Source organism: Hydra vulgaris, chromosome 15 (genome assembly GCF_038396675.1).
Source record: "Hydra vulgaris chromosome 15, alternate assembly HydraT2T_AEP".
NCBI lineage: Eukaryota > Metazoa > Cnidaria > Hydrozoa > Anthoathecata > Hydridae > Hydra > Hydra vulgaris.
The window spans coordinates 18148982-18174218 of NC_088934.1; the positions used below are offsets into that span (position 1 = coordinate 18148982).

The window sequence follows — 25237 nt, forward strand, 5'->3', positions numbered from 1 at the left end:
CGGCCGAAACCGAAACCGAAATTTATGCTTCAACAATTTTTTTACTTTTACTGTTTCGGCCGAAATTTCGGTTTAAACCGCAACCGAAATGAACCGAAACTTTTAAAAGATTTTTTTTAAGTTTTAATATATAGTGGGATCATGACGGTTTCCTAATTGTAATCGTTTGTTAGTAAATCAATTTTTAATTATAACAATTGTAAAAATTTTAATTGAAATCACGTTACATAATAGTTTTAAGTTACTCTTCTTAAATCATTCTTAAAATGAATTAACATTTAAGTAAAGCAACCCAAACCAATAGCTTCATCAAAATTTTCTCAGTGCTAAATTTTACAATTGAAAACAATCGATAAAAAACTGGTTTATGGTATCATTTTACCGTGACAGTTAGTGATTCAAATACGGAGCTTGCAATTTGAAAATATCTCGTGGATCGCACAATCCAAAACTTCAATCACTTAGCGGATTCATCACATTTAAGAAGTGGTTTACTCTAAAAAATATCCTAACTGAAAAAGCAATACAACTACCGGCAGTCCTATAAATCTTAAAAATTGATTTAAACTTTAAAGAAGGTCTAAAGTTTCTTGTGCTACCGTGGCGCAGTGGTCAGAGCGCTTTCCTTATAAGCAGGAGATCCAGGCTCGAAACGAGCTTCGGATATATTTTTGCGTCACGGTAATGAAGGAGGCGTGAACTTCCTGGGTAAATGCGCTTGCGCGGTGCTCTGTGACAAAACCTATAGGTCTTCTTTGGGCACCTAAATAACAAAAAAAAAAAAAAAAGGTTTATAGATTTATATTAGAAAATAACACTAAAAGCAAAGTTTGGTTCAGCAAAAGTAGCAAAGAGATTCCTTAGACCTCCACCAACATCTGCCGAAGTTAAAAGGTTGTTTTTAACTGCTGGAGAAATTCTTTCAAATGAAAGAAACAGACTTTTGCCAGAAAACATGAAATAAAATGTATTTCGCAGAGAAAATACTTCAATTATTACCTTTAATTATTAAAATGTCTCGACATATTATAGTTTTTATCAAACTATGTTACATGGTGATTGCTTTGATATATGTAAAATAGTTTTTTTGTTTGCTTTAATTCGGCGATCATAAAAGGTTCAGGGATTTTAAACATTCATTTTCAAATTTCGGCCGAAATTTCGGTTTCGGTTTCGGCTACGGCTTTACTGAACTGAAATTTCGGTACTTTCGGTTTCGGCTTAAATTTCGGTTTCAGTCGATCACTACTTTTTGGTATTGTAATTATTGCAACATTACGATTTCCCTTGAACAGTTTGTATAATTATTTTTGGAAAAGTATTAACGATTGCAACATTACAATTTCTTTGGACAATATTTCAGCATGAAGAAGTTCATGAATAAAGGTAAATAACAGGTGAAGCGTTAACTTAAGTTTTTATAATAATAGTTTATATATAAGAAACGATAAATAATTTAGCATTATAAAAATTATAAATTTAATTATAATATATAATATATCTACTTATATTAATAAATAATATAGTAGTAAGTAATGCAATTTTATTTGCTAATGTAATGCTATATTTATTTTACTTTACTTTATAAATATAACCAATAAAAGACAAGTACAAAAAAAATAAATGCCAAAATAAAACTCATCTGTCTGGAAGTGTTTCACAAAATCAACTTATCAACAGAAACAACAAAAACAAATTCAAAAAACAGGGTAAATTTTGCTTCACTAGCTTCATTTAGCTAGTGAAGCAAAATGTACCCTGTGCAACTCTTTCATAAAATGCAAAGGTTCGAGCACATCTGGTCTGATTACCCACATAAGAACCATCCATAGTATAATATTAAAAAATAAGAAGTTAGGTGAAACATCTGTTGCAGAAGTTTCAAAAAAACAAATAAAAGTATGGGTTCTTTAAACGTGAAACCTTGACTGAATTCCTAGCAAAATGTGCCGCAAAGGATGGCGTGTCTTTAAGAATAATAACCAAATCCTATGCAATACTTGAGTTTATTCAAAAACGTGGTTTCCAAATGCCAAAAAGTCAAAAAATGTCATACAAGATAAAAAAACAAGAGCTGTGTGATTTAAATTTCTGTTTTGAAAGAATGTGGTGAAAGTTCAGCATAACAGGTGATGAATGGACTGACATCTCCACTGAAAGGAATATAAATGTCACTATAAAGTTACTTATAAATTGGTTCTTGTTAAAACTAATGGTTCCTGTGATGCTTTCACAACCAAAGAATTAGTGAAACAAAAACTGACAGAATTTGGGTTAGATTTTACGTATATAATGGCATCTACTCACGATGGTTCTTTTGAAAAAATTTAATATATAAAAACTTATTCGGCTTCGAAGCTTAGTTGAAAAGTTACCAGCAACCGAAAAAGTACTTTCGCTGGATGTTAACGTGGGCAGAATTTTTTTGAGAGCAGCATCAATCTTATTTAAATTCGGTGTTTGAACTCCACTTGTTTCAAACAGCTTAAACTCCCTTAATATTTCTGAAAATGGGTCAGAACAACTAATCTTGGAAAGTAACCATCTTTGTTAGGGATTATTGTAGCTGTGTCTTAAGGTCTTTATTGGCTTCTTCAGCAATTTCTTCATTCGATGATTCGACATTGGCACTATCAAATACTTTGGTAAAACTTTGTTAAACTATATTTTTTGCATATTGAATAATTGTTTACTTTGATGAAAATAAAGCATTAATATTTTGTGACGTATTTGAATTGAGGTTTTGCAAATATCTCATTAGTGACACTAAATCTTTGTTGCGTCGCTCATCGTATCGCTTTTTGAGGAAATCTAGTATCACTACACCTATGTTAGACGTTTATTCAGAATGATTTTTGAACAAAAACATGTAAACACCTTCACTGGTCAGAATAGTTGAATTATCCTCACTTAGCTCCTTAACAGCCGATTCAATAGGTTTAAACACTTTTAAAATATCTTCTAAAACCTTAAAATTGACTTCCTCATAAAAATTATTTTTTCCAATGTCCAAAATTGCTTTTTGAATGCATGGTTTTAATTTTACCAACCTTTCAATCATGGAAACCAAAGAGTTCAACCGAGCTTTATTGTCAAGTTTTAGCATCAGTTTTTTATTTTCTTGTTCGAAAAAATGCTTTATTTTTGTTTGTATTTTTGTTACTTTTATAAAACTATAAATATATATGACTTGTATAATATTTATGTATATACTTTTTATACATCTCCATTTCCAACAAAGCTGCAAGCAACCAATATTAGCGTTGGAAGTTACTGGAAAAATAAATGATGAAGTTTATAAAGCAAGATAAAGATTGACGTATAAATTATTTCCAATTGTTTTCACTACTATTTAACTTGATAGTTTATATTTATAAATACGAAAATACAAAAAATACAAACTAATAATTATTAGCAAATTTAAGATTTTATTGCGGTGAAATATTTCTCAAAAAATACAACTTTTTGAACAGTTTCCTAGCTCCTTTTTTTGTCATACTCTTGATCAAATTTTTTCTAGACTTTTTAACTGCAAAAAGTACATTTTGAAGGTGATCTTCGTCTCTGAAATAAAATCTTTAATGAGCTTAATGTTAAAGGCTAATAATAACAAAGGGACTTTTAATATTAAATGGGCACTAAACTCATACAAAGAACATTATTTTTTGGATTTCGCTAAAAATTGAAAAATAATTATAACGCTACAGCCTCATACCTCACATAGAATGTAGCCATATGAAGGGAAATTGGGGTATAACCAGCCCCGTAACGTTAGGATTGATGTTATATGAAAATAAAAGCGAAATGTGTCTTTTTAAAAGTTTATTTCAATAACCACATTATTAAGCTTTAAATTGCTGAAAATAATAAAACGGTTTTTGATAATGTTATTGAACAAAAAGAACACTTAGTGAAAAAAACGGCTTAGCTCCAATTTGTAAAGCACAAACGCACCCTAATAAAAATCGTTGAGGGTACACTTTTCATGGTGCATCTTTTTTAAAATTAGGAAATGCACAATTATATACCTACATTATATAATAATATAATAATCATCAGATATACATAACTATAACAAGATATCGATTTATACTCTGAGCTTTATATTTTAATCATAAACTCATAAAAATTAAATAAAAAAATACGAAATCTAATTTCCAACATTTCAATTCAGGTTTTACATAAACGCAATCAAGTGTGACGATTGTATATATTGTTATTCGTAATTATCTAACTTTGATAAATATCAAAAGTATGCGGTTGTGCTTCATATGAGTCTATGCGGTTCTGCCCCAGAAAAGATTTTTTAGACAGAATACAGTTTCATAGCTTGCTTATTAGGTTATATTGATATTTAAAATGGTTTTCACTTGATGAAATAATGCTGATAACAAATATCTTTAACACTAAAATCAATTATTGCTTAATCCTCAAAAGAAAGATCTGGAATAATATAATGTAAACATAACATTTTTTTATCAAAATAAACATTATTATGCACATCTTCTCAAAACGATAAACCAATAAAAACATTTTTTTTTAAACTCGTTTCGTCATGTATTTTGTTTATCTTATTATATATTTACTAATATGCATATGTAAGCAGTGAAGTACCCAAGTAATCCATGTAACAAGTATTTTCAAAACTTGTTACATGGGCCATGTTAGGTGAACTAGTTCTTAAATGACTCGTTTTTCATTACTCTACGTGTATTTTGTATTCAACTTTATCATAGATTGATTTTATATTTATTTCAAGAGATTGTCCAAACATTGACTATACCAGTTAAATTTAGAAGATTATAAACTTTTATGATTATATTACATGAATTATTTTTAGAACGATGGCTCATCAGTATAACTTATCTGGTTAGAGTGTCACCTCTCAAACTAGGTTGCAGGTTCAATCTTCGCATCTGACAATCCTTAAGTTGCAGGTTCAATCCTTGCATCTGAAAAATTTTTACATGTTGATTTTTTTGACATTTTTTAAATTATATAGAGCCATACTAAACATTAAACTAGATTAAAACGAGGACACACTAGACGCGTTTTAAACAAAAGAGATACAAATCTTAGTTAAAGACGGCATACTCATATGGGCTAGATTTACAAAAAAAAACGGCAAATGTCTATTAGCCAGACTAACATTTAAAAAATGAAAAGAAAATATAACACTCTCTCAGACTAGACCACAATGATTTTAAAGGCTAGATTTGCATTCATTTCTCAAACAAAAACGAGAAATCCTTATTGGCGAAACTAACAAACCCAAATAATTTTATCTAAAAAATAAAAACTGTAACACTTTCAAGCACTGCGATGCTTCAATATGACCTTTGACTTTGTTCTGGACATGGACTTTCTTTTCGTGGATAAGTAGTTACAAATCATTCTTTGTTAAGATCCTACGCTATATTTCGAATATAAAAAGTATATTATTTTAATATATCTATTAATTTTTTTTGTTGTTGGTAGTTTTCCGAAAGATCTATCAATGATTCAAGATAGTAAGTCTAATGTAACTACTTAACAATGGCATACTTTACAATTGGCATATATTAATTTAAAATGTTTGAGTTTACTTTTAGGAATAATTCAACAGTTATATGTAGAAAAGAAAATACAGAAAACTGTAAAATTAGTGCTTTAGTCAACTGCAACCTAAATTTTTCAGCTTTGGTAAAGTTTTTGGTCAAGTCTCACAAACACTTGATTTCAAGATTCCGTTTCCACTTCACAAGAAAAACAAAAAAGAATTAATAAAAAAAATTTAAAAAGTCAATACTACAAATTTCTAATACGTTTGAAACACCATCATCTCAACTTAAGTTTGTTATCTCAACCACCGCCACCACTAGAAACTACACCACTTCAGCCACTGTCTTCTGACTCTATACTAACAACATCTAGCATCAACCTACGGCGTATAGCATCAGATATTAAGTCAACTTCAAAATCAAATAACCTAAACCATGCAACAACTCCGGCTATTCAAAAGAAAGCTGAAAAGTCATTGTAATCGTTCCAATCACTTGCCGCAGCTTTGCAACAAATGTTGGAACAAAAAAAAAAAAACTTATTTTCAATAATTTTAGTAAAATAATAGAAGCTAAATAAGTAAAATGACTGAAAAGTAAATGGTAAAATATGAATTTACTAATGGAAAAAAAAAAAAAATAACATTAAAAACAAAAACTTTCATTAGACACTTGTTTTCAAGTATTCTTTATTGCAAACAAGTTACATTAAAGTTTCAATCACTTGCCGTTCCAATCACTTGCCGCAGCTTTGCAACAAATGTTGGAACAAAAAAAAAATAATTTATTTTCAATAATTTTAGTAAAATAATAGAAGCTAAATAAGTAAAATGACTGACAAGTAAATGGTAAAATATGAATTTACTAATGGAAAAAAAAAAAAAAATAACATTAAAAACAAAAACTTTCATTAGACACTTGTTTTCAAGTATTCTTTATTGCAAACAAGTTACATTAAAGTTTATATAAAAATAAATAAATAAATATATATATATATATTAAGGTATTATATAAATATTAACTCCTCATTAAAAAAAATTAGGCTGCGCATGGAATGCTTGATCTTTTCATATCAGACAACATCTTTTGCACTTTGCCAATACTTTTAGCTAATTCTATCGATGGCATGTGATCATCAGAAGCTACGCTAAGAAGAATCTAAAAAAGAAATAAATTTAGTTAAATATAATACAGAATACAGAACAACGCAGAAAGGGCAATCGAGTCGTAATAAAATAAATACTTTTTTTGGTTGCATATTTGTTATATTAATATTGGTTGAACACGATGAAATTAAGCGCCTTTTAATCTATAATTACTCAAAAACTACTTGACAAATGTTTTTAATTTTTTTGCACACGGAAGCTAATGTGTTGTTGTTTGATTGTAATGATAATAAGTATTGGTTATCATTGCTATCGGATTAAAATGAGTAAACAAATATTAAATCGAAAAAAAGTTTTAGAAAATTTTCTTTAAAATCCTTGTCAAAAGTTGACATTTCAAAATTGACTGGTGTTTCTCGATCATCAGTTGGTTTTATTTTGCGGTGATATAAACAGACTCAATCTATTGAAAGAGAAGCTGGAAGTGGAAAAAAAGAAAAGATCTAAAGATATAAAGCAAAATCAATTATTTGCTCCATAAAGGCAAATCCATGTCAGTCGCAGAGAGATCTTGCGAGAAAATTTAAATGCAGCCAAACTTTAATAAGAAAAGTACTAGGATCTCAAGAATATAAAGCATATCATAAAAAGAAAACTCCAAAGCGATCCATTGATTGAGAAATTAAAGCAATTCGTCGTTCAAAAAAGAATTTTATAAACTTTTAAACCGAGAAAACTTATGCATAATTGAATACGATTAAACCTATTGCAAAAAGGACTTTTTACAATTACCAGGGCAGCATAATTTTTATCAATGGAAAGATAGATATGTTGCTAAAAAATTCAAGTATATTTAAACTGAAAAATTTGCTCCCAAGTTCCTTATTTGGCAAGCAGTCTGCTGCTTTGGTTTAAAAAGTACATCATACATTATTCGTAAAACTTTGAACCCAGATTTATATATAAAAGCATGAAATACCCACAATGTTTGGGCCTGATTTGGCTACAATTCACTACTCCAAGAAGTCTCCAGAATGGTATGAACAAAATGGCGTTGAATTTGTTCCTAAGGAACCAAATTGTCCTGAGCAGCCAGTTACTGAAAGTTATTGGTCAATTATAAAAGGAATCATATTGAAAAGCAAGAAATTAGCTACAAATAAAAAGATTTTAAGAAAAAATGCTTAGCCGCCTCAAAAAAAGTAACTCAAAGCAAGATCCAGCAGATGATGTTAAGTACTCGCAAAAGTTAATTTTGTCAAAAAATTACAAAAACTTGTTAAGTAGTTTTCGCTTAATTAACAATTAAAGAGTGCTGAATTTCATCGTGTTCAACCAATATTTTTTTAAATTGAAGAAAAATAAATAAATTATAAAAAATGAAACAATACTATTATTACTAACCTCCTTTATGTGATGCAAACTGATGGAATTATCTTTGTAAGGTTTTGTATCAATTTGAGACTTTTTGTCAGCTTTTACTGCAAGAGAATGTAAATATTTAATATACTCAGGCAACTTAACACCTCGATCACTTTCAACAGCATTGCTGAGAACCTGACGAACATGATTTATGCTATCACGTCTTCTACCGTGAAAAGCAGCTGTTGCTTTATCTATGAAACTTTTGACGTCTAAAAAATATAGATAAATTTAAAATTATAAATAATCAAATACTAATTAATAAATAATATTAATAAGTAAATAATAATAAATATTATAAATTAATAATAGTAATAATAATACTAGTACTACTGCTTTTAAAAAATATCTAGTCATTTAACTAATAAAAAAACTATTGTTCTATATTTAATAACCTGCTATAACTATACAAAATGTATATAGGCTAAACCCTTGTTAATTAACCTTAAACAATTTATAAAGGTTAAACTCCTATTAATAAACTTACAAAATTTTTCCAGGATAGTCCTCTGTAAAAGTTTTGTTAAGTTATTAAATATATGAATATAAACTCGTAACTCCATCAATTTAAATGGTAAATTATAATTAAGGGTGGGATAATAGCAACACCAATATCGTAAAAATGCGAGAATTGAAATAAGAATTAACACAAAAACAAAACTAATCAAATAAAAAAACATTGTGATTACAGAGTATTTAAAGTTAGTATCGAATAAACGCTATGCAAAATTTTTACGTTTAGAAATCATTTTTTGCACAAAATTTTGCTTATCCTGCCTAAAAATTTAAAACCAAATCGTAAATCTTTTTATCTCGCAAGTTTCGAAGTGTATCGCAACAATATTAACTTGCAATGACAATGCGAGATGACAATTTCAATTTATCGGCATCGTTATCAAAAACAAAAAATGCGATAAAAAAAAAGCGCGATATAATTTTTGGAAATTTATCGGTATCGATATGTATCACAATGTATATCGTTTATATAACGATTTATATCGCAATATTTTGTTTTTGAAGTGTATCGCAATTACTTAAGATAATTGCATATGATAAGCAATTATCCCAACTAATTAAAACAGCATTATTACTTCTCGAAATTTCTCGACGCCATTGAAGAATAGATTGAACAACCAAATTACAAAATGTTTGAAAACCTCTTTTAACCTTTTACTTTTTTTTTTTTTTTTTTGTATTAAATTTCATTTAACTGAAAAATTATAACAGAAATATATGCATTAAGCTACATTCAAAAAAAAAAGTTTTTATTTAAGTATTAAATTAAAATAAAGTATTAAGCTTGTATTCGCTTTAACAATATCATATAACGATAACATATGCATTTTAAAAACCTATTCTTTTATTGTAACTACACAGGGCAGGTCAATTTTGAAATCAGAAGTTTGGTAATATAGAGATTTTGTTTACTTTGTAAAAAAAAAAAGTGTTTTTGGTTGAATCTATTGAATAATTAAAAACTCTTTACAACGTCATCTTTACCATTTACATTTTCGTACCAAATTAAAGATTGCCGCATTTACGCAAGATAAACAAGCGTTAAATTTTTACAAGGAATAGATCAAAAAGTAAAGAATGTCAAACAAGCGGAAAAGCACAACGTAAAAATAAGTTTGGTGAAAGTCCTAACCCTATTTATAAACAGAACCACCCATAGACAGATTATACAAGATCTTTTCTTTTCTAAACAATAGTTATTCAAGTTATAGTTCCAGCATAACTGTAACACTTATAGCAAAAAAAAAAAATAGTTATGATATGGAAAAAGATATTTAGATAAAAATATTTAATGCACATGTAGCCCAAATAAAAAGAGACAAAGTTTTTTTTTTTTAATAACGATTTTTATTTAAATAACAAATTAAATAAACATATTTTCGAATAAAATAAATAGTAGTGTGTTACTACAAATGCTGTTTCATACTAGTAGTATGATAAAGTACATTATTATGAATCTTATATAAAGTTGCTCAATATTATTATTTAATATTTATATTCCTGTAGAGGACAGTCTATGTTTAAAAAATAGAGTAAGATTTGGTACAAAAAGATCATTTCAATCTGGTTTAATTGATCATGAATGGTCGAGAAACATATCTCCTATATTTTAAACAATCATTGCAACAAGAAATTAGTTCCAAACTTCGAAAAATGGCATTATCTGGTTTAGAATCTGTTAGCTCTAGTTCTAGTGTGATAATTCACTAGAACTTGAGTTTCAATTTAAAAAACTGAAACTCAAGTTTCTACTTTCAGGGCCATCCCGAAGAGATTTTAAAGAAGGAGGAGGAAAGGGGTGAAGTGTCTGTTTTTTGCCAAGTAAAGCCCAAAAAAAATTTTTGGCCACTAACTTATCTTAAAAAAAAAAAAAAAACATGCTTGTTTTCCGACATTTGCCGACTGCCAACTATAAATCCAATTTTACCGACTTCAGTATCCAATATGGCGCCTAATAAAATTTGTAGGGGCTTAGAAATCCCTCTATGCCCTTCCCCCCAATTGGGACGGCCCTGTCTGCTTTGATGGAATATATTAAATTTAAGTCAATTAGTTGAATTTTTTGATTTTTTAAATTTAAAATTCAATTCTCGAACTAGAAATTTAAAACATAACTTTATCATTTTTCTCATATATGCGGTAGTGGTGTAGTGGTAGAGCGCTTGTCTCATAAGCGAAAAGTTTTGAGTTCAATCCCCACCACATCCTTGGTAGTACCGCGCTCAACTTGTTTCTCCGTGTAGCGGCGTTGTTTGTCGTGGTTTGTGTTTCGAAGTTATATAGTTGAGAGAGGGTTGTAACCAAAAAAAAGTATACTCCTCGACTGTAGTGACTCTCTTAGCCTTGGGAAGGTGAACAATTAAAAATAAAAAAAAATAAAAAATATATACGGAGCCTGAAAGAAAATTATTAGGAATTTACAATCTTTAGAAGCTTCTAAAGTTTATATCGGTTTATATTGATTATATCAATGTTTGATGATATAGCAATCACATCGACATTAATTATAGACTAATCCAAAATAGACAGTCAAAAAAAGATGGTTAAAGTTTTTAAATCGGACTTGTAATTTATTAAGAATAACACAGAACTTATTTGGTTTGGTGTTGATATTAAAATTAATAATGAAACTTTAGCTGTAAGAGTAATAAAAATAGAATATGGTGAAGATGTACTAAAGAGATCTACAGAAAAATAACTTCAACTTAACTAACTGTGAGTAAAGAACTTATCATTAACCTTAATGGGGAGGAATACCTTACTTTCAAAGTTTTACCTTTTGTTGCAGCAACAGGATAAAAACAAGCTCAAAGCCTCTATGAAGTTCTTGAAGAGTATGGCAATACTTCAACAAACAAATGTCGTAAAGTAGAAATAATTTCTGAGTTAGAGAAAAAATGTGGACAAAAAGTCCACACTATAGGGTGTAATCTTCATCAGAATAAGCTTTTCTTTAGATATTTGTTTAAAACATTTGATTGAGCAACTAAGTCCCTAAATCATTTTGTAGAACCAATTTTTTAGAAACTTTTGAATGTTGAGGGAATGTTGTATAAAATTTGCAACGGGAAATATGAGTGTTTAATACTCAAGTTGGAAAATTAGTCGCCTTAACCATTCTCATTGGTTAACATTAGCAATAAGAATTAAAATAATAAAAATTAGTCTTAACCATTAACCATTCTTGTTGGTTAACAAAAAGAATGAGGTCATTATATGCGCTAGCATTAGTTCAAGACACTGGGTTTATTATTTTCATAACTTATATTGTCCATGTCTATGTTCCCACATGGTTTTATGTTCCAAGTCTATGTTCCTATATGGTTCCGCTATAAAAAGAAAAATAAGTTGCATGAACCTCTATCAACCATTTACCACTTATTTTATAATAAACCAAATCAAAAGTTGGTCAAACTATAAACCTAATAAAAAAAATTACAGAAATTCAAAATGATGTTCGTATATGAGCTCATAAATATTTTTGATCAAGACAGAGCTGAACCAACAACGACTGAAGATTTTACTAATGAGATTGCATAAAAGTTATTCTCTGGAAAATTTTTAACCTCAAAGATATTCATTCCATTAACAAAGTGTTGTCTATACAACTTGTTTCCAAGGTTAGTTGTACTATTTTTAAAAAGGAAGGTCGTCATAACAACATATTGTTGCAAAAATGCTAGCACAAACCATTGGAATTTTATATCTAAATGTTTTTACTGTGAGATACATGATGACATTCTTATTTGAACACTAATTTAGTGCTTGTACATATTATATAAAGTAAATGAAAATTTATAATAAACTTTGAGCTATTCGTTACATAAGGTTGTAGTAGTGACCATGAGATAATAAATTTAAAAAAATTATTTTCAAACCTTCTATTCCAAACCACGAAAAGTTTTTAAAATTTCAAAGGTTTTTATTTGGCGTTTTAAAATTACACTTGGTACTCAAAAATAATTAAGATAACTTTTTATTTTAAAAATATTCTATTATAATAACACCTAAGCTAGAACACTGTAAATAATGAACGTTCGATACTAAATATTTGCATATTTGTATTAAATCTGGACAATATTTTGTGAGAGAATATTTTTAAAATGGTAACATCTAATTTAAAAGTAAATTTAAAGTTTCATAGCGGATATTTTATTTTGTTTTTCTTTATTTCACCATGATTCTGGAGCCAGTTTTTCCTCTCATTTATATTTTATATATATTAGATAATAGAGTCCTGAATTTGTAAAACAATGTAGGAAACATTGCAGTAAATATTGCGTGAAAAGCCTTTGGACACTTTTTCAAAGCTAAAATCGCTCATGAAGGAACCATTTTAATTTAATAAAATTTTGCAGAATGTTTTTTTGGATCGTTTAGAAAATTTCTATAATGCCAAACACTAAATTCCAAAAAAAAAAGGTAATTCAACCTGCCCTAAACTAACTTGTTTTGAAACCAAAGGTGATGTACATTTCTTTTAAGACCAAAGTTGATTTATTTTTAGAAAAAAAAAGGTTTTAATAATTATTAATTACTAAACTTTATATATATTTTAAATAATAGCTAGAAATTAAATTCTTTTGATATTAAGGGTAGCTTTTTCTTAAAAAATGTTTATTCATTAATTAAAAACAAAATCACACTGATCGAGAACATGGGTTTTAAAAAATGTTAACAACTATATATAAAAATTGTCTTTTTATATATAGTTGAACATTTATATATATATATATATTTGTGTGTGTGTGTGTGTGTGTGTGTGTGTGTGTGTGTGTGTATATATATATATATATATATATATATATATATATATATATATATTTATATCTGTGTGTGTATATATATATATATATATATATATATATATATATATATATATATATATATATATATATATATATATATACAGGGCTTGTGATGAAGAAAATCGTCAAGCCTGTTAAATCGCGCTCGTAAAATTAGAAAATGTTTTCATAGAGCGTGATTATGTGCGCTCGAAATAACGTCGGCGAGCGCGATCATGAAAATTGCTTAAGGCGATACTCATAAAAAACTTTTTATTTTTTTATATCTTTTTTTATTTGTTACATAATTCTTTCGTCAAAAAATGTTTGAATTAGTATCACACTCATGAAACTACTTCAACAAAGTAGATTTTTATACTTCCAAACTTTTTGTATATCGTCAGATCCCGATTTTATTTTTAACTATTTATATTATAAAAAAATAATATCAAACAAAAACGCAACTTCTTAATGATTTAGTATTGAAGTATAATTTAGTGCTTTGATTCGTTGTTTTGATATATGTATTTTAAAATGTTACTCTGTAAACTTAATTAACAGTTAATGGTTTTTATATTTCTTGATATTTTTTATTCAAATTAATTATTTAATTTTTTTCTAAAATTTCTTTTTTAAATTACGTTTTTTTTTATCTTAAAAAAATAACACAAGAATAATTTGAAATAATAATAAATTAGAATAATAATTTTCCATTTAATAAATGTTGACGTTATTACTTTGTTTCCTTTTCGAATGCGATTGCAAACATTCTAAACAACAGAATCGTTTTAAATTTGAGTTAAAATAAATAATAGTTAATAAAAAAACCCATACTATAAACAAAAACTAATTTTAAAAATTACTCTATTATTAATATTTATTTTTATTATAAATGATGTGTGGAATAATACAAACAATAAATCAAATAAATCTTACTTGATATTTTCACAAGATTAAAAATACTCTGCAGTTTCAATTTTCTCATAGTGGTTTTCTAATTTTCTATTCTTATTTTATTTGCGCATTTTTGTATTCACATAGTTTTTCCACGAGCACATTCCATAATAGAATTTAGTGACTATTAACGACTTCAAACTGCTCATTCATTACGTTAGTGCAAAAGAGAACGACGTAGTGCTTTTTATATTTTATATTAGTGCTTTGATAATAAAATATCTTTAATAAAAAATCTTTTTTAAATATTTTATGAAAATAAAAAAATAATCCCGAACTACTGGATGAGCGTTATTTTATACGCTCGTTATAAGCTGAACAAGCGTTGTTTATCGCAACTAGAACGTTTGAAAATAACGTTTATGGGCGCATTTTACGAGCGGAGTGCGATCGCGCTCTATTCATCACAAGCCCTATATATATATATATATATATATATATATATATATATATCTGTGTGTGTGTATATATATATATATATATATATATATATATATATATATATATATATATATTTGTGTGTGTATATATATATATATATATATATATATATATATATATATATATATATATATATATATATATATATATATATATATATATATATCTGTGTGTGTGTATATATATATATATATATATATATATATATATATATATATATATATATATATATATATATATATATATATATATATATATATATATATATATATATATTGCAAAAAGCGTTTGCCAAGTCATTTATTTCTGTACATATTGGGTCAAGTCATCTATGTGTTGTCAAAGCTAACTTTTGTACACCTTAACATCTATTTTTCTCAGGTAACATCTGCTCATGGTTTCTAATTGCTGAATTCATTTCTTTTGGTACAATTAGTATGAAAAAATGAGGCTAAACTTTTCAAATTTAATCCCTCTTCTTCAGAGCGTTAATTAGTCGTATTCAACTGCTTTCTTTTTAGGTAAAAGAAATTTAAAGACAATTAGATGTAAACTTTATTGAATTTTGCAACCACTAAATGTTTCTTAACCTTGTAACATGAATGTTTAAAAGGAGAAAACAAGAAAAATAAAACAAATATATTTGCCTTTTTATTATCAGTTTAATATTTTAAAAATATTTACTAACTTTACTTTTACTTAGCCCAAAAAGTTTCAGAAAGAAAGTTCAGTAATTATTCTTATAAATACTGTAACCTCGAAAATTGATATGCAATAATTCCATTTTGATATCAATGTACTTTTCTCTTGAAACATTTTATTAAAGCCCTTTGAATATTGGACAACAAAATTTAAACTATAGCAGACAATAGCCTTTGGACAAAAATATTTCCCAATCATATATATACGTATAAATAATACTTAATAAAGCTTCTCCTTCTTAAAGTTAATTAATTCAAATCATTAATGAAAAAAAAAAAAAACAACTTTTGAAATTCAAACTTGCAAAGCTACATAGGCTTAAATAATACTTACGACTTTCTGTGTAATCCCTCCAGTGCAATATATCCTGTTGTTCATCCAATGTCATATTATTCAATGCTAAACAATACCAAATATTTTACTATAAATTTTATAAGACAAATAGTGTGTAGTAGGGCATGAAAGGGGGTCGGAACGAAAAGAATAATTTAAGTATGATTTTTTTTTATTATTAAAGAATAAATTTGTTCATTTACTTATGATTTTTACTACTTGTATTTAATTTAAAAATTTATAAAGAAACATAAAAATATTTTCAAACAAGTGTTTTGAAAGTAATGTCGTTGATCAATATTTTTAAATATTTTCATAGAACTTTCAAAAAGGTTTAAAATAGTTGTTTTTAACTTCAAAACAATGTCTTTAGGCAATTATCTGAACGAAAACAATTTTTAATAATATCAAAATCAAGAGAGATTATAAATATGTTAACTGTTATTTTTTGCATTTACAGACTATCAAGGCTACCATTGATTTCCTGTATTAGCTGACAAAATTGAATAATTGACAAAACTATTTTTACACATAAAACCAACAACTTAAAACACTTACGCCCCGAACGAACTAAACCATTCAAGTAATCTACTTCATTCAAATATGATTTTTTTTTATTCATGTATCCCTCTTTAGCCTTGTTTGCATTGCTAATAGCAGAAGAGAAACTATCTGCTATGGTGCTATATCTTGAAAGAACATTTTGATGTTGATGACAAAAATCACGTGACTCTAAAATCAAACTGTACAAATCAGAACAAATTTCTAAAATTTATTTTATCAATATAGTTTACTTTTTAATCATAATACATACAAGTCAAAAAATACAATATCTTAACAGAGATTTTATTAATATTTAAAAGTTATATTAATAAGTACAATAAAGTAATAGGTAACAAGCCATAAATTGTTCTTACCTTCATTAGGTATTTTGTGACGAATAGACGCATTGTTTCGATAAAAAACAACTTGGTTATTGATGTCTTCTGCATTAAGATTTTCCCAAGGGACTGCACTTTTCATAGCACTATTTGTTTCATCACTTCTCAAGTTTACTTTTGGTAGAGGATCATAAATTAATTTATGAAGACGTACTTCTTCTTCAGTAGGAACATGGGATCGCTTCTCTAATTTGGCTGTGGTTGTAGTTTTAACATCATTTTCAACACGCTTTGCTTCTTTATCCATCTATAAATCAGAAATAATTTTCTGAAGTTTAAAAGCTTTACTTTGGAACTTTGTATAAATTTGACCCCTTCATATCATAAATAAATAAATAATAGTTATTATCAAGAACAAAAAGTATTATTATTATTTTAGTATATTATTTAGTAATAATATTAATATTATGCTACTATAAAACAAAATTAAATTAATAAAACTCTCAAACTAATCAATTCTCCAAAAATAATCTTTTTCTTACAAATTTAAAAAAAGATTTATTAAAGAATAAAAATAAACTGAAGTTTACATCATCACAAGCTCGCTTGACATCATTTGATTGAGCATTAACACTTGCTGCTTTCTCATCTAATTTATCAATCTTAGGTTCTGCAGTTTTTGTTGCAGTAGAACCAAGACTGGTAAGTGCAGAGCTATCAAAACACATTGATCCTAAAGGGTAACATTTATGATGATAAAAAAACAAACAAAAAAGCTCAAGTAAATATCATATATATATATATATATATATATATATATATATATATATATATATATATATATATATATACATATATATATTTTATATATATATATATATATATATATATATATATATATATATATATATATATATATACATATATATATTTTATATATATATATATATATACATATATTTACATATATATACATACATATATACATACATATATACATATATATATACACACATTATTATAGTTACCAGCATTAGTTACTCATTAAAATAATTAAGGAAGTAAACATTTATTGTTTACTTCTTGTCATTTGATGTAACAAATAGTTTTCACTTAATGTCACACAATAGGTTTTTATTATTTTATTTATATAGGAAGTCATTAGAATGTGGTAGTGGTGTAGTGGAAGAGTGCTCACATTTTAAACAAGAGCTTCCGTGTTTGGTAGTACCACTTTCAACTTGTTTCTCTGTGCAGCAGCCTTGTTCATTAAGGTTCATGTTTCAAAGTTAAAGAGGTGAGATATTACTAAAACTAGACTATAACTAAAGAAGCCTCAATTGAAGTGGCCCTTTCAGTTTTGGGGAGGTAAATAACATTAAAAAAAAAAGTTATCAGCTATAATATAATAATTAAAGTTAAATTAATAGTTGTTGTCAGAAAACAATACAAGGGTACTGGACAACAGAAAACCTGGAATTTATTTGACTGTAATTACTCCATATTCTATAAGGGTGAAATAGAACTAGAACTCGACAACATTAAAAAAGTTTTAATGAAAAGTAGGTATGACATACCTGCTCATAAAAAAAACTGTAAAGAAGAAATTAATAGGATATTAAAAATGAAGAATATATTAAATTTGATAGGAAAGTTTGTGAATAAACAAATATTTCAAATAAATAACAATCCTATTGAAAGAACTCATTAATTGCTGTTTTATATCTTTGAAACATATACATGATGTCAAGATTCAAACATATATAACACTTTTATCTAATTATCATATATAATTCAATGTTGCTAACTTATAACTACTAAATCCACATACAAAAAGCTGAAAAGACTTCTTTAAAAAAAGATTTTGTTTTGCTCAAAATGATATTAGTTAATTGGTCCTGATATTTGTCACCCTTACAACAACAACAACAAAAAAAGAAAACGTTTTTCTTTTAAATAACCTATAATGCAGATTTCAAAATGAAAAATTTCAAACTTTAAGATAAATTATCTTTTAGATGTACTAGATATTTTATTAAAATTATTGAAAAAAATAAAAAAGATATTGAAAGATGCAGAATACAGAAAAAAACCTGATGTTATGAAAAAGTCACAATATATGAATAGGTTTTACTATGTCAAAAAATGTCAATTCAAATGTGGTAAAAACTTCTTTTGAAAAGATATTATTGTACTGACCTATCTATATTAGTAAATAAAGTATGTTCCTTCAAAAATGTCAAACTTTTTGCTTTTTTGATAAAAGACAATGATCTCTAATGATTGTCATAAACATGTTTGACCTACCAGGTTAAACTTACCAGCATTAAAATTTCAACTAAATAACTAATGTACACCAAGGTCATTAAGGTCAAATGAAGAGAAGAATCATCACACATAAAAACATCTTTTTTTTACTTTTAAATTAATCAATTGTGTAAAAAAAATTTTTCTTAAATCTTAATAACAATTAGTTAAAATTTTTAAACTTTAGACTTTGTTAAATTATTTAATTTATAAATTTTTTTTTTTTGATCATATTTTAAACTAAATTAAAAAGATTTTAACTAGTTTAAACTGATTGAAGTTCAAGTAAGAATAATAAATTATTTTTTCACTTTTTTTTATGAAATACTTTATTTTTAATTAAGCAGTTTAATCCTATTTTAGTAGCCTGGTATTTTAAATAATATTTTTTGTTTTTTTTTTCCCTGCAAAAAGTTATTCTTGAAATAGAAAAAGACCCTTTAAATAAAGAAACAGCTTAGAATTGCAGAAAGATGAAAAAAATGTTTCACATTATAAAGATCTAATGAAAACTAATTACAAGTATTACTATCAAATACGACACCAATTGGTGGTAAAATAACATTTTCATTTAGTGATTTTTGAGTTCTAATTTTTATTATTTTTGAGTTGTTTTTTTTATTATTATACTTTTTTTTGTTAACTTTTAACTTTTTTACTGAAAGTTCCTTTAACTAGATTAATTGGAAAACTCTTTTGAGGAGTTCTTCCAGTGCTAGAGTCACTCTTCAAGATGAGACAAATTACCTAAATCTGAATCATTTCATTAGCATTTCTACTTGGTTCTCTTCAAGCTGAGCAGGTAAAAATAAATTATATTAAAGTTGCCTCTGGAAATTTGATTGATTTTCTGCTAAACTTGTTAAAACTATGTGGTTAAGACCCAATTTCAGCCTTTATAAGAATTTAATTAGATGGGAGTAGTTCATTTTTTTAAGTGATTATCAATATCTTTGATTGTCATAAGAATAGTGATTTAGATGAGTTCTTAAATAGTGGTATACAACGATTACAATCTAGCTATTGTTGAAGATATTCCTGAATCTAATTATAATTTGAGGTAAATTATAGAAAAGTTGAACATTCGATGTGTCAGTTATTGACTTAAAATGTGAAATGAAAAAAAAGTTTATTGATGGTATCAAACATTATTCACATTAGATTTAGGGACAAAACAAATTCTTGGCAATATTGATTATTGGTACAATAAATATTCAGAAAATAAACCAGTGAAATCATCCATGAAAACTTCATGAACTGCATCAATCCTTAAATTGTGTATATTGATATAAATCCAGACTTTGAGCAACTAGTTCCTTCACCTGAACTTCATTTATTTATTGGCTTTGTTTTACAGCTTAGAAATTTTTTGTTGGAAAAAAATTTCTAAGCAATGTGATGTTTCCATTGCATTTAACTAAGTCAAATTAAAAAAAACAAAAACAGAATAAATGAAAAACATAGCAGTCATTAAAAAAAGGATTATTCTAAATTATCAACTTTTTATTATACTTTTAATTTTAAAAGGCCAAAAAAACTCAAAAAAAAAAAATCAGTTTTGGGTTAGAGAAATATTTAAAAAACATGTCCAGCAAGATGCATTTAGTTTGTTGGTGCAAAAAAATGATGCTATTTGATAGAGAATTTTTTTTTCTAAAAAGGATTTGACAATTAGCTGAAGTTTAAAAATGTCATTCAGAGAGGCTATTAAGGTTTTCACCGCATAAACTAAAATAGCAGGCTAAAGACCAAAAGTTCATTAATTCAAAAATTAAATTTGTGTGATAGCTTTTAAGACTAGAATTTTTTACTTTTGTTCATTTATTATCAAAAGCAGTTTACTCTTAATTGCCAAAAACCAAAGATAACTTAACTCTGAATGGATATTTTAAAATTGTTCAAAAAAGCAAACTTTTTATACATTCTATTGTTATAAAATTTGCAACAAGTTTTTAAAATTAAGCTTCGTAACAACATTCATTTTTTTAAAACTTATGTTAAGTTAGTAACCAAAGGACAGTTGCATCACTACGTAAAAAAGCAATTTCTTTTTAATTCATTTTATTGAACTGAATAGTAAATGAGAAAGCTAAAATAAACTGAAATTTATTTATATATTACTGCATTTAAAACTGTTTTCTATTTTTAATAAAAAGGCAAAAGAAAATTAAAAAATTTTTTTTGGGCGCCCATACGGCTCCAGCAGTACTAAAAAAGGTCTGGATTCATCCCTGATATATATATATATATATATATATATATATATATATATATATATATATATATATATATATATATATATATATATATATATATATATATATATATATATATATATATCATATATATATATATCATATATATATATATATATAATATATATATATATATATAGTCTCTATAATTATATATACACATATACTCTCTATAAGTATATATACACATATTTTTTTTTTCATGGCCAATAGATTTATGACAAGTATGTTGAAAATCCCAACTTTTTATGTTTTGATACTCGTTTAAATGATAATATTTTGCATAAAAACACAGCAAATATAATAAATAGCTTAAACTTAAACTGGAATAACAAAATTGAAACAAAATATATATACTTTTTTAGTATTTGTCTTATTTACCCTTTATATAAAGTATTAGGTCAGCACTTAAAAAAAGTAATCCAAAAATAAACCAAAAGTAAACCAAAATGTACAACTTAAACTGCAATCTTTAAAAAATTGTGATGTAATGTGTTCATTCCTCAACTAAAGTCTTTAGCACAGCAATTGCATAAAAGTTAATTAATTTTTTACGGATAAAAAAAGTTTTTCTTTTTTCTTTTTTTTTCAAAAAATGATTGTGCCAAAAGATACATTTAATGTGACCACTTACCTTCAAATGCAAAGTTAATGTTCATGTATGATCCATCTAGACTTATTCCAGCGCAAGTTTTAGCATTTGGATCAAATTCAGCTTTTAAACATATACTGCGGATTTCAATGGTCAACAAGTTTAAAGCTGCCTTGAGGATTTCTATAAATAACATTTTCTTTTAAAAATAGTTTTAAATTTATAAATATTCAAATTTAAATAAAATTGAACAATATTGATTATTATTTTATATAAAGTCTTAGCCATAAATGAAACAAAAAAATCAGTATAGTGTTTTTTAATTATAAGTTATAAGTTTAATTAATTTATAATTTATATAATTATAAATTATATATATATATAAATATATATGACTATAATATAAATAAATTATATATAATTTATAGATAATTAACTATCAATTATATATAAATCATATATATAAAGTATATTTAATTAAATTTGATTAAAAATTATAAGTTTAATATTACAATAGTTTAATCGTAAAATATAAACAAGTAAGCATTTTATTAATGAAAGCAAAATATTAATGAGTGTCTAGGTAGTGTGTAGGTATAGAGAAATTTATTTTGAAGTCATTTTTAAAAGTCAACTTGAGTTACAATCACTTGATTATTGTTTAAAATTATACAGATTGGCACAACAAAGTTTAACAAAATGCTAAAAACCAAATAAAGGCTGACAATCTTTTTTAACATTTTATCAACTTGAAAAACTGCTTTGAGGTCAATATGTAATATATACACACAAACTCAACAAATGATAAAAATAAAATTTTTTGGATTTAAATTGTTATTCAAGAGGAATAAAAAGATTCCAATAACTTACCGTCTGTTGCTTTTCTTGCAAACTCGACTAATTTATCAGCTAATTTAAGAATCCCATTAGCAATATTTGTCACCCCAGTTGCAGCATCTAAGAATAAATCTCCGATTGCTGTTAAACCAGCCATAATCTAAACAAATAATACATATTTTTTTATCATAAATACTTTTAAACTTATTTTTAAAACATCGATTTAAAAAAAATTATAACAATTGTAATTAGTATTGTAAGTGGAAGAGTCGTAAATTTTGTGTACATTTACAAGAGTCTGCTTTTGTGTACATTTACAAGAGTCTGCTTTTGTGTGCATTTATTTCTAATTATAAAGGTCAATTAACTAACAATATAGGTCAGTTTATTTCTAACAATATGTGGAAGAAGTCAATAGATAACCATATATTAATAGCAATAAAGTGGAAGAGTAGTTTAATTTAATTTATTTTAATGAAGCACGCACAAGTTACAGCATTTCAATGATTGGCAAAAATATTTTTTCAATGATTGGCAAAAATATTTTTTAGCATTTTCAGAATTTGATTGAGATGAATTACTAACATTTCCTTACTAAAATAGTTAATCTCTGATAGATGAAGCAGATCAGATAAAGAAATATGATTTTCTAAATCAAAAAAATTTTCTCAAAAATGTTCCGTCCTTTTTCTTGCAGCCTAATTGAAAATTTAGATCAGCATGTTTTTTAGACATTAAGTTAGTCAATATTAAAAAAAAAAAAGTTATTAAAGCTTTTTGCAACCATTATTATTAGGGTGTGTGTGTGTGTGTTTTTTTGATTTTTAAAATTTTTTTTTCTACTCCATTGTTTACAATGATGATAACTTTAACTTGATTAATCATTTTTCATATGACATTATTTTCATATTGAGTAAAGGATTATTCTATAAGTGAGCTAATTTCAAGTAAATATAAGTAAGCTAGTTTTAAGCTAAGGTGTGACTTAAGTGTAATTAAAACAAATTTGTCATTTGATCAATTAATCTCTTCAATTATTCTCTATTTATAAACTCAATAACTCAAAAGCATAAATCAAATCTGAAACTAATTTGAAGCTAAACCTGAACAAATGAATATATAATTCATACTTTTTATATTTATTAACTTTATATTTATATATATATATATGATTTAATATAATAAGGACACAGACACAAACAATATTTGGTTTAATTTCTCATTATAGTTCAACTAATTATGAAAACTACTAACCTTTAACCCAATCTGTTCAGCCCATGAAGCAAATTTTGCAAAACCTTTTTTAATCTCACAACCAGCAATACATATAAGGTTTGGAGCTCGCCATTTACAATTATCCCATGTAAGACAACCAACAGAACGACCCCAAATAGTGAAACAATGATCTTTCCATCCAAAGAATGGAATACAAACTAATAATAAACAAACAAACAAAATTTTGAAATATATAAAAAGATTTATGATTAAGTATATAACCTATGTATTTGCATACATAAATTTAGCTGTGCATGAAACATTACTAATTACACCATCTTGAAATAACTATTTGAGCGGGCTTCAGTACATACAACAACTAAGGGTTTGGAGGTTTTAACATTGACAGGTGTAACCCATCTATAATGGCCATATCATTACAGTAAAAAAAATGGTCAGAATTTAACTTAAATAGTTAGTATTTCAATTATATGATTAGTATTCACAAAATCAACTAAATAGTTATTTTAATAACTAAATTATTAGCTGAAAATGGTCATTTGATTTTGTAAATGGCAATATTTTCAGTTAAATCATTAGATTATTAGTTAATGCTGATTGTTAGTTAATTTGCAAAAGAATGCCTGACTTAATTGGATACAATTATAAACCTGTTTTAATACAGTTTGTGTGTAATATGTTTATTATAAATCATTAACAAACATTTTACTATAATACAATATAATCATGTTCATGCCGTATATTTTAAATATGAAGAGATCAACTTTTTTGATATATATATATATATATATATATATATACACATATACAAAGACTACATATATATGTGTGTGTGTATATATATATGTGTATATATATATATTCATATACATATATATATATATACATATATAATGTGTATATATAAATATATTTATAAATATATATATATATATATATATACATATATATATATGTGTATACATATTTATATATATATAGATATATATATACATATATAATGTGTGAATATAAACATATTTATATACATATATATACATATATATATATATGTGTATATATAGATATATATATATATGTGTGTATATATATATATGTATACATATATATTTATATATACATATGTGTGTATATATATATATATATATATATACATATATATGTATATATATATGTATTTACATATGTGTATATATGTATATATATATATATATGTATATACATATGTGTATATATGTATATATATATGTATTTACATATGTGTATATATGTATATATATATACATATATATGTATATATATATATATATATATATATGTTTATATAT

At 25.8% G+C, this 25237-nt stretch overlaps 1 protein-coding gene across 2 annotated transcripts in view; it reads right to left on the minus strand.

Annotated features, from left to right (window-relative positions):
• Positions 1-6445: 6445 nt before the first annotated feature.
• The window catches only part of LOC136092364 (uncharacterized), a 244938-nt gene continuing 226146 nt past the window's right edge, over positions 6446-25237 (minus strand). The window contains exons 26-29 of one of the 2 annotated variants that reach the window (XM_065820432.1): positions 16360-16533; positions 15802-15867; positions 8051-8280; positions 6446-6698 (exon numbers count right to left, since the gene is read on the minus strand). In XM_065820432.1, the coding sequence (XP_065676504.1) occupies positions 6579-6698; positions 8051-8280; positions 15802-15867; positions 16360-16533 (590 nt within the window). In that variant the 3' untranslated portion in view covers positions 6446-6578. The remainder of the gene's footprint in view (positions 6699-8050; positions 8281-15801; positions 15868-16359; positions 16534-25237) is intronic. The other variant, XM_065820433.1, reaches the window with a different exon arrangement.